This window comes from Haemorhous mexicanus, chromosome 7 (assembly GCF_027477595.1).
Source record: "Haemorhous mexicanus isolate bHaeMex1 chromosome 7, bHaeMex1.pri, whole genome shotgun sequence".
NCBI classification, from domain to species: domain Eukaryota; kingdom Metazoa; phylum Chordata; class Aves; order Passeriformes; family Fringillidae; genus Haemorhous; species Haemorhous mexicanus.
The window spans coordinates 28,393,808-28,409,555 of NC_082347.1; the positions used below are offsets into that span (position 1 = coordinate 28,393,808).

The following is a 15,748-nucleotide window of genomic DNA, read 5'->3' on the forward strand; positions in this document are numbered from 1 at the left end:
GAGGCGGCAGCGCTCTGTGGAGAAGCAGAAGAGGGTTTGCACAGGCAGCTGCCTGCCGAGCTCCGCGCCGGGCTCCCGGGTGCTCTGCCAGCAGCCTGGCTCGGTGCATGGCGCACGAGTGCCAGGTCCGGCCCGGGGAGGGCTGCACCCCATGGTGGGCACCGGGTGCCGCGGCGGGCTGGCCCCGTGGGCCGCCGGGGGGAATGCCTCGCATCCCGGGGCCGCGCAGTGCTGCACAGGGCGAAGTCCCCACGTCACCGGCGGCCCCGGGCTCCCCAGGCTGCGGGCCAGCCCAGCGGAGCAGCTCCGCCTTCCCAGCGGCACCACGCCGAGCCGGGCCGGGCGGAGGCAGCCGGGCGGCGGGGCGGGCGCTGGGGGCCGGGCCGGCCGGGGCCCGGGCGGGGCTGGGCGGCCGCGGGCGGGCGGAGGCGGGAGCGGGACCCCTAGGGCCGGAGCGGCCGCAACGCCCGGAGCGGGCCGGGAGAAGGTAGGGACCCGCCGGAGCGGCCGGGGGGGAGCCGGGCGCTTCCCCCCTCGCCGCTGCCCGGCTTGGCCGCTGCCCCACCGGCCTCCCCCCATCCCGCGGCCGCCCCCGGCCTGCGCCTCCGCCGGGCCGCGGCCCGGACCCCGCCCCGCCGGCGCCTCCCGCACTCCGCACCGGGCCCCGCTGGCCGCGGGCATGGGCGCTGCCTGTGCCGGGGGCTGCCCTGGGCCGCGCTGGCCGGCGGCGGGTGCCCCTGGCCGAGGTGCTGCGAGCTCGGGTGGGTGCGCTCCCCTCGTGCCAGCCCCGCCAGGGCAGCGTGTGGCCCTCCAGCCCTGCGTGCCCAGGCGGGTGCTCGCTGTGCCCCGTCCCACAGCACACACTCTGCCCTGGGAGCACTTCGGGCACCTGGGCAGCTTGGAGCAGCTGTGCGATACCGCGGGAGCCGCCCATCTGCTCTCCACATTGCACTTTGTGATTTTGGTCTCTCAAGCCGTGCCTGTTCAGGCAGTGCTAACCCGGGTGGTCACCGCCAGGCCGGCAGCCAGCTGATGGTAGCTGTTGTTGCCGGGACAGCTTGTTGCAGGAGAGCACCTGGCCCTTTAGAAATTATGTGGCCGTCCCACAGTGGTTTGGCACCAGGAGTCTGGAGTTTTTGCACCCGTGCGGGTGGCACACGTGGTTGTACATAGAGAGCAGAAGCTCAAGGCTGCAGCACTGTGCCTTTCCCGGATGCTTCTCCGAGGGCATTCCTTCGGTTCAAGGCAGCCTGAAAAGAGAAACTTAAAAGAATTCCCTGTTTGTTTTCACTCTTGCAAACACAAATCCCTCTTGCAACACTGGCAGCCTGGCCCCATTGCCTTGTACTTATCAGAGATGAACTGGAGGTGTCTCCTCCAGTGGCCCTGCCAGGGGATGTAGGCTTGGGTCACCCTCAGAATACCCTGAGAGGCTGCTGCTGCTCCTCTGCTGTCCCTTTGTTGACCTTAAGTGCTACCTCAGCCGATCCTGTCCTTGATGTAATTTGGCCTTTGGGTTCAAACATCACTGCTGCTGTTCCTGCTGTTTGAAATTCTCTGTCCACTTCTGGCCTTTCATTCTCCCTGCTATGGTACCTAGGAATCCTGTAGTTGTGTCATACGCATAAACGTCTGCTTTGACGTTTTTCATGATTCCATAACTTTCAGTTTCTTCTGAAAAGGCTTTCTTTCCCCTTGCCTATGCTTCCACTGAGATTTTATCTCTTCATCTGAAAGAATTCATAGATACAGAATTTGCAGTTTTGCAGATGCTTTGCCAAATACAGCCTCTCTACCGTGCTACAAGACGTCACCATCATCCCCCTCATCTTGACTCACTCTGGCTGTGAGTCGTGCTGGGCAGTGTCTAAATGCGTCCTGCTTGTGTGTGAGGCCTCCATAGCGCCAAGAGTGCCCACGTCTCTGAGCTGGCCTCCGCTTTCTGTTCGTGAGATCCTCTCTTCTGTCAGGGCCAAAGGTTTCAGTTGTCTCTCCAGCTGCTCTGCTTAGAATTAGCAGTGACATTAAAAACTAGTTGAACATACAACAGTTTTAAAGCACTGCTGATAATGGGATGGGAGGAGCTGAGCAGTAGGGGCAGAGGAAAGGAGTGATTCTCAGAGCTTTACAGGGCACCACCTCTGCATGGGAACCTCTTGGCAGTGTGACCTCTTGGGGTTCTGAGTGCAGATGAGGTGTCCCTGCAGTGGGTTACCTCAGACGGACTTTGTCACAGTGGTGATGTAACCTTAGGTGGGACAGCCTGACTCATGCTTACCTCAGCACTTCACTGCCTTAACTGATAATTTCCCCTCAACCTCTAGCAAAAGTATATTTCTAATCACATTACCCAACCCCACTTCTGAGTGACACAGTTTTTACTTTGTCTTATTTGTAGAACTTTTCTGTGGGGAGATGAAATTTATTGCTTCCTTCTCAGAAGCACCTAGGGACTCTGAAAGGAAGAGGTCCAGGTTGCAGCAGAGTCCCTGCTGAGGATTGAGGTTCATTGCAGATACACTACAGGACAGGAATCATGGTGAGCAAAGAACAGAGTTTCCAAGTCAGAATTTCAAGTAATTTCCAAATTTCTGGACTCCCTACGCAGCAGCCAAATCATCATAATGTGCTTCTGTCCAAAAGTTATCTTGAAGAATATTGTTCAGGGTGCAAAATCATGTGCTACAGTGTTAAGGAATGTCCTTGTAGTCCCAGTTCAACTTGTTTTGAATATGTACTCAAGGTGTAATGACTAATTTTGTAATTGTATGCTACTTACTACCTGTAGCCCAGCCACAGGTACTGCACATCAATGGTGATTCTGCTCTTGGGGTTTTGTCTGTTCCTTATTCTCAGTTGTATAATTTTAGCCTGTCTGCAAAACTGGGAAAAGACACAACTATGTACCTTGGGGTGGGAGAAGACAGGACTTTATAACACAGTCTGTAAGGTGTGTGCTGCCACAGCATACAGAATTTGGGAAACTCTGGTCTCCCAAGCTGGTGTTCTGGCCTTTGCATGCTTGGCACCCCACTGCCAGAGATTAAATATCCATCACAGTCATCGCATGTTGTGGCAAGGTGTTCTGCTTTGCATTAAAAATTGATGCTGTGCTCTAGTTTCCAGATAATTTTCATTTGCTTGCCGTCTGGCTCAGCATGAGCTCCTCTTGCTTCCTTGCCACGCCACACTTAACCCACACAAACACCACCAGCCTGCCCTCAGACACATCCTGCAACAGAGCAGGTGAGAACACTGACAGTCAGAGCCCAGCTGGAGAGAAGTAGTGGTTTGAACGACTTGTTTGGTACACGCAGGTGTGGTGGGAGGCCAGAGCTTGCTTAAGCAGCCCTTTTACTTGATAGTCCTGGTTCTTCAGGGGTTGGTGATCCAACCAAAAATGTATTCATATCAATGATTTTTGATATATAAGGTCACAGACAAAGCAAAATAAGCTATTTCTTTTTAGAGTCAGAAGATTCCTCTTCTTCCTGGGAGCTATGTGGCATTAGGAGGTGGAGTGCAGAAGAGCTCTCATGTTTCCCACTTTGTGAAGCTCAGCTGGTGGACTCTGGGATCTGCTGAGACAAGCAGCATGTACCATCAAGAAGCTGCAATGATCAGCATTCCCTGCTGGGAGAAGGCTCCTCTCCTCAGCACCATTGGTTGGGGGTTTGCCCTGCTTGCTGCATTGTCCATTCTGTTGGGATTCACAGGATCAGCTCTGCATTTGCTGGAGCCACAGTCCCTGCATTGGCACCATCTCCAGCTGGGGCCCAGGCAGCCTGGCTCAACGGGGTATTGTTTATTCCACCCAGGAATGTGCAGGCAAGCAGGGACCTCAGGGAACTTTACAGAGCAACATATTCTGCTCTGAGCAGGGAGAGGGAGTGTGGGTGCCCACAGCTCTGAAGGCCAGTGGGAGCAGTCAGGGCATGCTGGTGTGCAGGTAATGTCCTCTCCTAGAAGTGTGAATGAGGACAGTGCGGGCTGTGCATATGCTTTGGGGTATGGAAGAGGGAAGGAGGGCTGTCCAGATTTGGAGAATGCAGGGAGTAACGGAGGAAAAAGGTAGAAATGTCTTAGTATGTAGTTAGTAAGCTTCTGCTCTTGACACAATGGTTTGAGAAGCCAAGCATAACTGCTGGTTCCTCCCACTGTGTGCTGGGTACTAATCCTGCGGCCTAGAGCACAGCAAGAGCTGCAGCAGATCTCTTGTCAAAGCCAGTCCTCCAGCAGCTGAAGGATGCACTGAACTGAGGGGTATCTCTGTCACTGGGGGTGGATTGTGTTTCCAGTGAACAGACACTGAGCTACAATGAGTAGAAGGGGGTATGAAAAGACCTAGGTGAAATGCAAGGTAGTTTTCAATTTTTAAGAAGATCACTGACAGCATTTGTTTAATATTTTTAATATTAATTTCTCTAATCATTTTGTGACAAGATTGTCTTTGTACATTTCTGGGAATATGACCATTCCTGGTCTACTGCTCATGCAGGTTCTAAAGTTCTTACAGAGATTGAGACATCCACTGGACAAGAATCCACTTGTCCCTCTTGTACAAATCCTGCATGCCTGTGGAAGCCCACATGGCATATTTTGGTCTGTTTGGTGAAATGTTAGTTTTTCAGTTACAGTGCAGGCATACTCTCCATAGTCAGTTCTAACAGTGCTATCTCTTGAGTGAGAAGCCGGAATGTATTATTTAGTGGAGAAACAAGTGGCAATAGCACCTGTTAAGTTTGGTTTCCTCGCTGCTTAATTTGTGGCATCCACCGTTACTGTTTTTTATCTCATGGTCTGAGCAGTGCTTTGGGATAGGAGTGGATTAGCTGCCCTCAAACCCTTTAGGTCTCCCTTTTTACTGAGGCTGTTAATACTTATTGTAATCAGCCTAAATGGCCTCTTCACATTGCTGCCTTATCTCTCAAGTGCTTAAAATCCTTGCTTCAGCATCTTTAGTAGTCTTGCCTCCATCTAAGTGATGGTACTTCTAGCAAGTGCCTGACAATTACATTTGATGCTGATGAGTCCGCTATTTGGGATTTCTTACCCTGCACAATTTCAGCTGCAAGAAGAGGAGGGATAGAAGTTGTCAGAGTCTATGTGCAAATGCCGTTTCTTGGCTGACCCAGTTTGTGCTGAAGATCTCAAAACAATATTGTAACAGAGTTAATAGCTATCATTTCATTCTGGTCCCTGCTTCCATCAGCCCACGCTGGACCAGACACACTCCAGAGCTAATAGCAAAATGGGATAAGCAGTCTTCCATGAAGGTAATGTTAGTGTGTGCTGAGCATGCATGCATGTAGACTGGGGGGAGTGATTAATGCCCTGGGAATCCACTCTCTGCCTTGCTGCACAATGCTGTTGTGTCAGGCCCAGAGCTGGGCACCAGGCAGGCTGTGGTCAGGCGCCAGGAACCCGTTACCTGGTTTGTGCAGGATCAGGCAGTGAGACAGAGCCTGTGTGTTCTCTGCAGGGCGAGTTCCTGCTGCGCCACAGCTTCATACTTGCACAGTGAGGCTCTCTTTGGATGCGGGTCTGCTGCTGGGCGGGGGCAGGAGCCGTGCGATCCACAGTCCTGAGCTACCCTAGCCTGAAACCCCAGAGTTTGCTCAGTTGTGGCAGAGTTCTCCCTCCTTCCCTCTGGCAGGCAAGGATCACCCATCCTTGAGGTGAGAGGTGCTTGGCCAGCTGTCAGGAGCCGTGACTCACAGGGGATCACAGGCGGAGCCCTGCTCTCCCTGCAGTCTGCCTTTCCTTCTGGAGCCTCTGTGTGAGCTGTTGCTGAATGCTTGTTTTCTAGGGTGGATCTGGAAGAAGGTCGGGTCCACTATTAAGCCTGAAGAGTTGGACTCAGTAAGTTTCCAGTCTGGAATATGCTGGGAGGCTTCCTTCTCTAGGTGGGGGTTTGTAGAAAATGTTGGCAGGCAGCACTACAGGGAGTAAGACAAGGCCAAGGCCCTGGAAAATGTAATATTTTGTGTTCAATTCATGTCATGGAGCAAGCAAGCTCCATAAGACTGATTCACTACTTGCAAATACAAGGGCATGCTGTCTACACTCCAGTGGAGTCAGGGAGTGATCTTGCTCTTCTTGGTACTGCTGAGGGAACATGAGCCTGTTGGGATTCTTTTTTTGGCAGTTTCAGAAGTTGCTTCACACTTTCTTACAAGTTGCCTCTCAGGGAATGCTTTGGACGTGATTAGGTTAGTGGTTTATTATAACTGTAATTAATATATACATGCTGGAACTATTGCAGACCTGCCTGTCCCTCTCTGTCTTCGTCTCATTGGAAAATCTTGCACATTTTAATGATGAGTCCCCAGAGCTGCAGGTGTGTTAAAGGAAGTGACACTCCTGTTCTCATGGGTGGGATCAGTGGCAAGGCTGTATTCTCAGCACCAGTGACTGTAGCAAAGCCAGGTTTGGGTCTGCAGCCCACTTACTGTAATCTTTGCATACCTCTGCCCATTCTTACATTACACCTTTGACAGAAGACATCCAAGAAATCTCACTGTACTGTCATGTGCTCCTGGAGAAACTACCCCAAGGCAGCAATTATGCCTGCAATATGTTTTTCCCTCTTTGTCCACTGCTGCTGTGAAGGTTGAATATTCAGAGTATGGCAAGGATTCCTGGGAGCCTGAGCTCAGCTGGCAGCCTCTCTGGGGGTGGAGGGCAGCCTGGGTGCCTGCAAGGGGCTGCTGCTGTGCCTGTTGCTGCGGCTCCTGTTCCTATGAGAACATGCAGCAGCATGCCCCAGGCACCCCACCTCAAACAGCAGAAGGATCCTTACTTGTCTTTAGTATTTTTAAGCTAATTGATAGCTCTTCCATCTTTTTCCTTTCTCCACATGGTCATGTTTTTAATACTGTTACTGCTTCTGCCTCAGTGAGTTTCTGCTATCCTGAACTGCAGCTCTTTGTGCTCCTGATTCACTCCAGTCCATTCATCTCTTTTTGGTGGCAGAGTGCTGTCTGCTGCTGGATATTGGGCTCTTTGTTTGTACAGCCAGCACAAAGCTGGTGACAAAGGGACAGCCTGTGTCCCAAGGAGCCCACGTGCGATGGGGAAGGCAGTGGAGAGCAGTAGGAGTGACAGACAGACAGGATGGCAGAGGTGAGGGTGGCCAGGGGCACATCGTGCTGACTGCAGCAGAGGAATGGCTGGGGGCGGGGAAAGACGTGATGAGGAAGCTGTTCCTGCTGAGTACAAACCCGCTTTGTTCCCAGGAGGTGCGCCGGACTGGATAAACAGAATGGTCCCGTCAGCAGAAAGCCTTTCCCTGGATCCCCCACTGGCACTCTCACTGGAAGTTGGCTGCACCTCGTTAGCAGGGACATATTTCTTCTGCCTGTGTTAGCTTCCCCTCTTCCTGACTCTCCGGGGCTCAGGTGGGCTGTGTGTGGCCTTACGGGGAAAGGCTGCCCTTGGCGGGGGGAGGGCGTGTGTTTGTTTTGTGGAGTCGTCGCTGCTCTCTTTCTGCCCTTAGCTGGGCGGGGGGGTTGTCAAGCGGGGCTGACATGGGACGGGTGACAGGGCTGGGCGGCGCTTGGAGCGGGACTGCTCGCTGTGCGCTTGGAGCCGCTCTGGGGAGGGAGGAGAGCGTGTCCCACGGCAGGGAAGGTGTGTCCAAACGGACAGAACGGGGGCTGGTTGTGATGTGGGAGGAAAGCAGCCGGTGCCAAGGGCGCTGGTGGGGAGGACGCCGATGTCCCAGCGTCGCAGAGGGCAGGGCTCTGACAGCACCGAGGAGAGGTGCTGGCAGTGCTGTCCTGTGCCTGTATTTGCAGCGGGTCTGAAAGTGAAAGCAAACTCACTGGTCTGAGGTGAAGGTGAGGAATTCTGGTTGCTTTGGATGGATGAACCTTTCTGTTCCCATCCTGAGGAACTGGGGAGGAGGCAAAGGAGCAGCTTAAGCTGCAGGACTGCTGCTGCCTTGGTGCGCTGTATTTCCTTGACAGTGAAGCTGAAAAGCAGAAATTATACAGAAGGGTGTCCTCAACAGCCACTTCCAGAGTAAGGGGGAATCCAGGACATAGCCCTTGACAAGGAAGTCTTTGCCTTCTTTCAAGTCTCTGGCCAGGAGGAATTTTAGCCTTGGCTCCCAGAACCTTTAATGGGATCTGTACCCTCATCTCAGTCTGACTTCTGCCTCGAGCCATGGTGGAGCCACCCAGGGAATGTCTGAGCCAGGTACCTAGAAGGCAGTAAGAATATTTCCAGTCAGGTCTGAGAATGAGGATGGTGGTATGAGCTTGCCTGAGTGGACTTTGTGCCTCTTCTCTTGCTGGGCCAGAATTGTGGTGCTGGTTCAGCATGCAGTTCCTGTGGCCCTGAGTGGTGGCATGGGGAGGGGCATTCCTGTGCCCATCCTGCCAGAGAATGTGTGGTGGGACATGCAGGTGGGTGGTGCTGGCTGCCCACCAGGCCCTGTCAGGCTGAGCTGTGCCCCACATGTCAGGGAAATGCTGAGCTTCCTCCCCTCCTCTTGCTTCCTTCCTGACGGGAATTCACTTCCAAATTGCTTGCTGCTTGTCCCCCCTCTTGCAACACAAACACATGATCCTACAGGGATAGCTATAGGGGTGGCACAAGGCAGGTTAGACCATGGGGGCTGCATTGCTGCAACCCCTTGGCTCCTGAGGCATGTGGCAAAGGGTTGGCAGGGAGCTCAGGACAGGATCTCCCCACATCTGCCTCTGTGCTCAGGAAGGGCTTTACTTCCTGGGCTTATCTCTGATAATTTCAGGTGTTTCTGGGTGCTGACAAATTTCTCACTGTCTCAGCCTTAGGCACTGACCTGCCTCCAGACCCTGCGCAATGGAGGCTGGCTCCGTGGTGCGGGCAGTCTTTGATTTCTGTCCCAGCGTCTCTGAAGAGCTGCCCCTCTTCGTGGGAGACGTCATCGAGGTGTTGGCTGTAGTGGATGAGTTCTGGCTCCTTGGCAAGAAGGAAGGTGTCACAGGTAAGAGCTAGAAATACTTGCACCTGGGTCTGTCCAAGTGCCAGCTAAATGTGCACTCCATGAACTCGTCTTCCCTTGCTGGGGAAGGACCTGATTTGATTTACTAAATCTTTCATGGGCTTTGATTGAGACTGAGAGTGCAAGTTGCCACTGGTCTCCTGCCAGCTTTGTGTCAACTATTCAGACAAGCTTGTGTGTTGTTTTTTGAGAGAGGTTAGTGGAGAGTCAGTTCTCGAGGAGATAGGAGCTTCACAATGCTGGTTGTTCCAGTCTCTGTAGAGAGACTGCCCATTTCCTGGCTAGTTTATGTGCTGACCTGCTGTGGCAGTGGAAGGGGAGAAAGGAAACGGATGCACACAGAGTGGAAATGCATCCACTCTGGAAACCACTCCAAATGACCTTGTCAGTGGACATAGAACAACAGTGACCATGTGTCCCCCCCAAGCCCTCTGACTCAGCCCCACTTCCTCCTTTCTGCTTCAAAGCATCTTCCTGCCATCAATATCTAGGTGCCTGGAATGGTGTGCAAGTCTCTTAAACTTTTAGGGCGGTGTGAGAAACCTCTGAAGCAGCAGAATGCTCTTAGTGAAACACTAAGAGTCTCATAGTCTCTGTTTAGGCAGCTCTTTCTCATCTTAATCCTGATGTTAAGAAGATGTGTGAGCTTTGGGGAGATGAAAGCCAGGCCACTTCAAAGCATAAGTCTGCCTCTGTCTTCAGCATGAGGGTGGGACTGATTTCATCCCTGGCTGTAGAGATGGGGCTGCTATTGTAGCAGCAGTCTGGTCTCTCCTAACAGCCACAAGCTGTGTACTGTCTGAAACAAAGGTGGACAGGAGCACTTCCCTCCTGTGCTCCATTGGCATTGAATGAGCATGTGCCTGATCCTGCTGCTGCTGAAGTCACTGGGCAAGGATTATGTGTGCAGTTTTCAACAGAGATTTGTCTCCCAGCATAACTGGTGAGGTTGTTATATAGAAGATGAAGCTATTAAGGAATAACAAACAGATATGTGTCGTAGCTCAAAGATAAGAAACATGTTGAAGTCAAACTGAATGTTTTTAATGACCTTTAACTCAAGACCCAATTGCATTCCTGCTTTCCCTTGGAACAGCTGTTGTAGTTTTCTGCCCAGCTTTCTAAGTTAAAGTTATAGGGAATTGAAAAGGCACTTTAGAATAGAGGCTGTGGAGGTGTTGCAGCCTAGTACTAATTACTCTGTGGAATAATTACTGTAACTCCATGTACAGTAATTCCTTTCTTAGAGCATTATGTTTCCATGCAGAAAGCAGGAAACTAAGATAAGGAAAAAAAAAGTTGTTTAAAACTGTGAAGGAAGCAGCAGAGAATAGCAAATGTCAAATTGCTTAAACACAGTGTAAAGCTCTGGGTGTCTAGGATATGGTGTTTCCAGGTTTCATTAGAAAATATTTGGTGACCCAGAGGCAATGCTGGGTGTGGTACTAGCCCATACTTCATCATATCCCTTTGCATCCAATTATATAAGAAAGACATTTTTAGTGGTCTTTGCAGTGGGCTCTGCCATGTCATGTGCTCTCAGGACTGAAATTAGTATCTGATGGGTATCATCTGGTGGCCAACAAATGTGCCATGGTGAAACAGATACTCAGAATGACAGTGGGGAAGGTCCCTGGAGTCCCAGCGGTGCTGAAGCTGTGACAGAGCCTGTGACTCACAGGTGTGGCCATCCCATTCAGAGTGGCAGTCTGAATTCTGTGCTTACACTGCACAGGGGCCAAGCCCTATGGAGGAAGGAGCACCAAGTGGATTTGCCCAGTCAGAAGACACTGCTCCCATGATCCAGCACTACTGGATCCCTTCGTCCTCACCATGGGTCTGAGTTGGGAAGGAAGCAAGTAAGGGCATAGAAAACCCAATATGTCTGTTCCTGGAAGCTCATGGCACAGTCCCAGTAATGCACACAGCCTGTGGTTGCCTGGAGTGAGCTAAGGGCTCAAAGCTTTTTGTTCTCTTTTAGCTCTTAAGTACTTAAAACCCCAGGAATTCCTGGCTCCCAAACTTGTTCTTCTTTCACCGGGCTATTGAGGCACCCAGGGTAACTGGGTATTTTCCTTTAGCAAGAGATGAATAGATCCCAAAATCTGGAAGGAGGGTGGAAATGGTGGTGGGTCACAGGAAAGACTCATTGCTGACAACTCATTCTCCTTTTAGGGCAGTTTCCTAGCAGCTTTGTTGAACCTGTGGATATTCCCCCTTTGAAGCAGGGAGAAAAACTGTTTGTTTGTACCAATGACTTCACATCTCAAGAGCCAGGGAGCTTGTCATTGCAGAGAGGTAATCTGCATTCCCTTCCTTTGCTTTGCACCTCAAAAGCCTCACCTGTCCTTCTGGATGGATGAACCTAGTCACAGCATCCTGCCTAGAGTGACAGAAGAAAGAGGTGACTCTCCTAATTCCTTATGACATGGGTCATGTCAAATTCACCATGGTCCTCTAGGCTTTTGCCATTTGGATACAAGTTTCTCATGATCTGTCATTACTCATGAAACTCCAAAAATTGGCATCACCTGATCACAGTAAATCTACAATTGCCTCTTAACTGACCACTAATCTCCAAATCTTAGACTTGCATTTGGGGGAGAATGAAAGCTTCGATGCACCTGCACGGCTTTGCAGCCAAACTGTGTATTTTAGATGTACAAGAGGCTGCTGATACTTCATGCCTTAATCCCATCCTGTGCTTGTGTGCATCCCCAGCATGCACTGTGCTATAACAGAGTGCCAGTCCTCACCCACTGCCAGGAGGGAACATGGGGAGGCAGGAATAAGAGGTGGGAAGCAATAACGAGAACAGTTTTGAACTGTTGTGTCTCATTCTCTGCAGGAGACTTGGTGATCCTGGGGGGGTCCCTGGCCTCCAGCTGGCTCCAGGGCCGAAGCAGCTGGGGTTCCAAGGGCTTTTTCCCCTCATCATGTGTGAGGGAGCTGTGCCTTTCAGTTCGGAGACGTCAGCTGTCCCAGAGCCCTCTCCTGGAGGTGCCTGCCTACTCCTTGGGTCAAGCCCAGGCCCTGATGGACCTGTCTGCTCAGCTGGAGGAGGAACTGGACTTCAGGGAAGGGGATGTGATCAACATTATTGGTGTCCCAGAGCCCGGCTGGTTTGAGGGTGAGCTCAGAGGCTGCAGGGGCATCTTCCCAGAGGGTTTTGTGGAACTGCTTACTCCTCTGCGAGCACCAGGAACCTCGGTGGATCCAGGGCCCACAGAGACTTGTGACACCAATGGGACAGTAGAGATGCCCCACAAAAATGACAAGGAGCCAGGGAGTACTTATGGTGTTGCCCTCTATCAGTTCCAAGCCCTGGAGTCCAAGGAACTGGATTTTGATGTGGGTGACAGGATTCGGATTGTAGGCATTCTGGAGGATGGCTGGCTGGAGGGGGAGCTGAGAGGAAAACGTGGCATCTTTCCACACAGATTTGTGAGGCTGGAAGCCTCTGAGGCTTGCATGGAAATGGTGCGTGCTGGGGATCTGCAAGGTGGAGGCAGTTGTGGATTGAACATCCATCAAGATTCAGAAACCACTTGCTCTGAAACTCCTCCTTTGCACCAGAAAGACAGGGAAAAGCAGGATGGCTCGGCTGTATATCCTGAGCCTGCCACCATTTTGTCTCACAAGGCAGGGAGGTCAGAGGGTCCTCTTGGCACTGACTTGAGACAGGCCTTTCCCAGCACAGGACACCAAGAGCTGCATCCCGAAGGCACGATGGGCTCGGTCTCCTCTAACCACACAAAGTCAGTCAATGGCATTCTCCCCTCTGCTCAGCCTCCTCCACAGGGCAACAGGCCTGGCCAAGCAGGTGAGCTGGAGCCTGAGGGGAATACTTCAGCCACCCCAGGAAACTCAGAAACTCACTCCCCCCCTAAGCATGATGGAGACAGCCCCACTGTGCCCTTGCATGCACCCCACTTCCCCCAAAATCCTTGCAGGAGCCAAGCGATTTCATCTGCTAATAGCTGGGCAGCATCCGAGCCCCATCAGAGCCAGAGCAGGACCCAGGACCTAGACAATTGGATGGACAGTAAACTGGAGAAGTCCAAGCCCTGTTCCAGCTTAGGAACTGCCCAGGTGAGTCTGGACACACGGGCTGGGAGCTGGGGGGAGTGCTGCCAACTTGCAGTGCAGGGGGACAGCTGCACGGACCTGGACTCCAAACTGACGGAGCAACTGGCCCAGTTTGAGAAGAGCCTGTCAAGTACTGGTGCAGAGCAGGACAAGGTCTCTCGTCACTTCTCCATCTTGGACTACAGCTCTGAGAAGGACATTGTCCGTGGGTCTCCTGAATCTGTGTCCCACTCCAGGCAGGCAGAGAGGAGAAGGGCCCTGAGGCCACCCCCTCCTCGGCCCAGCAGCCTCGTGACAGCCTCTGTGCACGTGCAGGGTGGCCAGGTGCCCAAAGGCAGGGCTCTGTCCTTCTCAGTCAAACCCTCCCGGCCTGCGCCCCGGCCTCCAGCCAGCAACCAGCGGAAAAATGTGGCCCCTGCACAGCTTCAGCCTGGCATCCCAGAGCAGCGGGTGGAGGAGGGATGTGAGGACTTGACACAGGCAGGATCAGCCTCCTCCAGCTCCATCCTGCTGACTAGAATTGGAGAGCTGGAGAGAGATCTGGAGGCATACAGCAAGACCCGTGCTGAGTTAAGCCTGATGCTGGAGGAGCAGCAGGATGAGCTGGTGAGAGCAGAGACCATGGAGAACCTTGATTTCTGTGACTCCAACATTGAGAGCCTCAGCATGGAGCTGCAGGAGTTGAGAGGTGAGTCTACAACAGCGTGGGATGGGGAATGCTTCAGGAGCACAGGTGCCTCTGCTGTTTTACAGACACTGTTGAAGGCAGTCTTTTATACCCTTTAATTCTTGATTTTGATCATTTTGTAAGTACTGTTGCAATATATATCATTGTGATTTTGCCTTGGAGAATCACTATGTCTTTCTCTGGATATCCCTTTGCCCCGATCTTCCTCACCCCCTTTTCCTTCCAACTCTCCCATCTATTCCAGCCCCACCACACATCCAGAGTTTTCATCTCATCTACTCCCAGTATGTCCATGATGGAAAGCAAAACCACTGCTGCTGCAGTTCCAACCTCCCTGCCTCATCCCCTCTTATCTGTAGGGGAGTGAGCACAACTTCAGGGTGGCTTTGCTGGTGGTCCTGCAGTTGAGATTTGAGTTGATACAAGTGCTGTGACTGCTCTCAGCCTGTCAGGACACTGTTTTTCCTATGCTTTCTGCTCTGGGGCTGATACAGACCTGTGGGGATTTGTTATTCATATGAGAAGGGGTGCACAGAAGGGGGCTGAACCTGACCTGGGAGTGGGATGGATTACTGGGCAAAAAGTAAAACCTGCCCCTGTACTCCTGCCATCCATGAAGTCCAGGACAAGAAAATAGGACTATTCTGTTGGTAAAAGCAGCAAAAAGCTTACAATTGTGGCATATCTGTAGCTGAAAATGTGACTTTTGTTCTTGCACCCCAGAAAAAAATTACTCAGAAAAGAGGAATTTCCCATGATTATATCAGCACATTTGGTCTCCGAAACCTGAAGATGCCACATAAAGATCAGTGCTGTTAATTATGTTACACTTGATATTACAGTAGACAAATGGAAAGATGGAATCACACACATCTTCTCCCACAGTTCCTTCCCAGGCTTCTTCTAGGAGCTCTGACACTGCAGTTCTGTTACTGAAACCCACAACATGCAGGAAATGTGGGCACTGCATGTGGGAGATGGAGTGAAATGCCAGCTCCAGCCTGGGAGTTATTCACTCTGACTTCTTTGCCTCCATCCTCCCACTGCTTAATCAGCACTGGGGAGCTCAGGCACTTCACTGCACGATCATGTCAGAGGCAGAGCACATGGGAATGAAGGCTGGTGTGGCTGCACCAGGAAAACAGGGTGACAAACAGCCTTCATGTCAGTGGTGTGCAAAAGGGATGCTTGGAAGGAGGCCTAGAGGATTTGAAGCTAGATGAAATAAGTTGAAGGTAGGAAGAGGAAAGTCTAGGCTGAATCTCAATGGAAATTTTCTGATGGGATGGATCTTGCTGGGAAGTGTCTCCTACTGTCCCAGTGCTTCCTGACAGAGGACTGATCCTGTGGAACTTGTTGGCTCCTGGAACTAGAAGTTTTAGACAAGAACTAATGCACTATCCTGAGGCATTCTCAAGCTAGTATCCTTTCAGTAGTCCTAGGGGATTTTTCTCCCATTCAGGAGACCTCTCTAGCCATGTGATAAAGATGTGTTCTACCCAAGCTCTGCCATGTCCCTTCTGACACATCTGATTGTGGCCAGAGAGCCCAGCTCTGGTGCAGCAGGCAGAACAGTAATTTGGTGTTGCATCAACTCAGCAAAACGTGTTTGTGACATGCCTGAGACATGACCTCTGTCTTACTGTTAGGAACGTGGAGACACTGGAGGCAGAAAAGCTCTCACTAAGATTTGATCAGCAACCAAAGCATAGTCTTATAGGGGAAATAGTTCATAGTGGGGAATCCAGCCCTTCAGTGGATCTTTAGGGAAGCCAAAGGAAGAGTAGAAAATACATGGTTTTCTACAGTAAGTGTTTAAAATCATCAGGTTGCTTTTTTGGTATGTCTTATGAGCACACTGTGGTTTCACTGATCACCAGGCTGGGGCAGGATTAGTGCTTGCCCTCCTGCAGTTGGAGTAGGAGACTCCATTGGTTTTATTTTTGTCTTCTACCAGCTGAGGGCATGGGCTCTGCGTT

General features: G+C 51.6%; 1 protein-coding gene across 6 annotated transcripts in view; it reads left to right on the forward strand.

The window, feature by feature from the left end:
• Positions 1–388: 388 nt before the first annotated feature.
• The window catches only part of DNMBP (dynamin binding protein), a 33,892-nt gene continuing 18,532 nt past the window's right edge, over positions 389–15,748 (forward strand). The window contains exons 1-5 of one of the 6 annotated variants that reach the window (XM_059851714.1): positions 433–487; positions 7,239–7,400; positions 8,796–8,974; positions 11,168–11,290; positions 11,841–13,769. In XM_059851714.1, the coding sequence (XP_059707697.1) occupies positions 8,830–8,974; positions 11,168–11,290; positions 11,841–13,769 (2,197 nt within the window). In that variant the 5' untranslated portion in view covers positions 433–487; positions 7,239–7,400; positions 8,796–8,829. Of the gene's footprint in view, positions 488–5,742; positions 5,863–7,238; positions 7,401–7,679; positions 7,842–7,989; positions 8,203–8,795; positions 8,975–11,167; positions 11,291–11,840; positions 13,770–15,748 lie in introns of those variants that run through there. The other 5 variants (XM_059851713.1, XM_059851715.1, XM_059851717.1 and 2 more) reach the window with 5 other exon arrangements.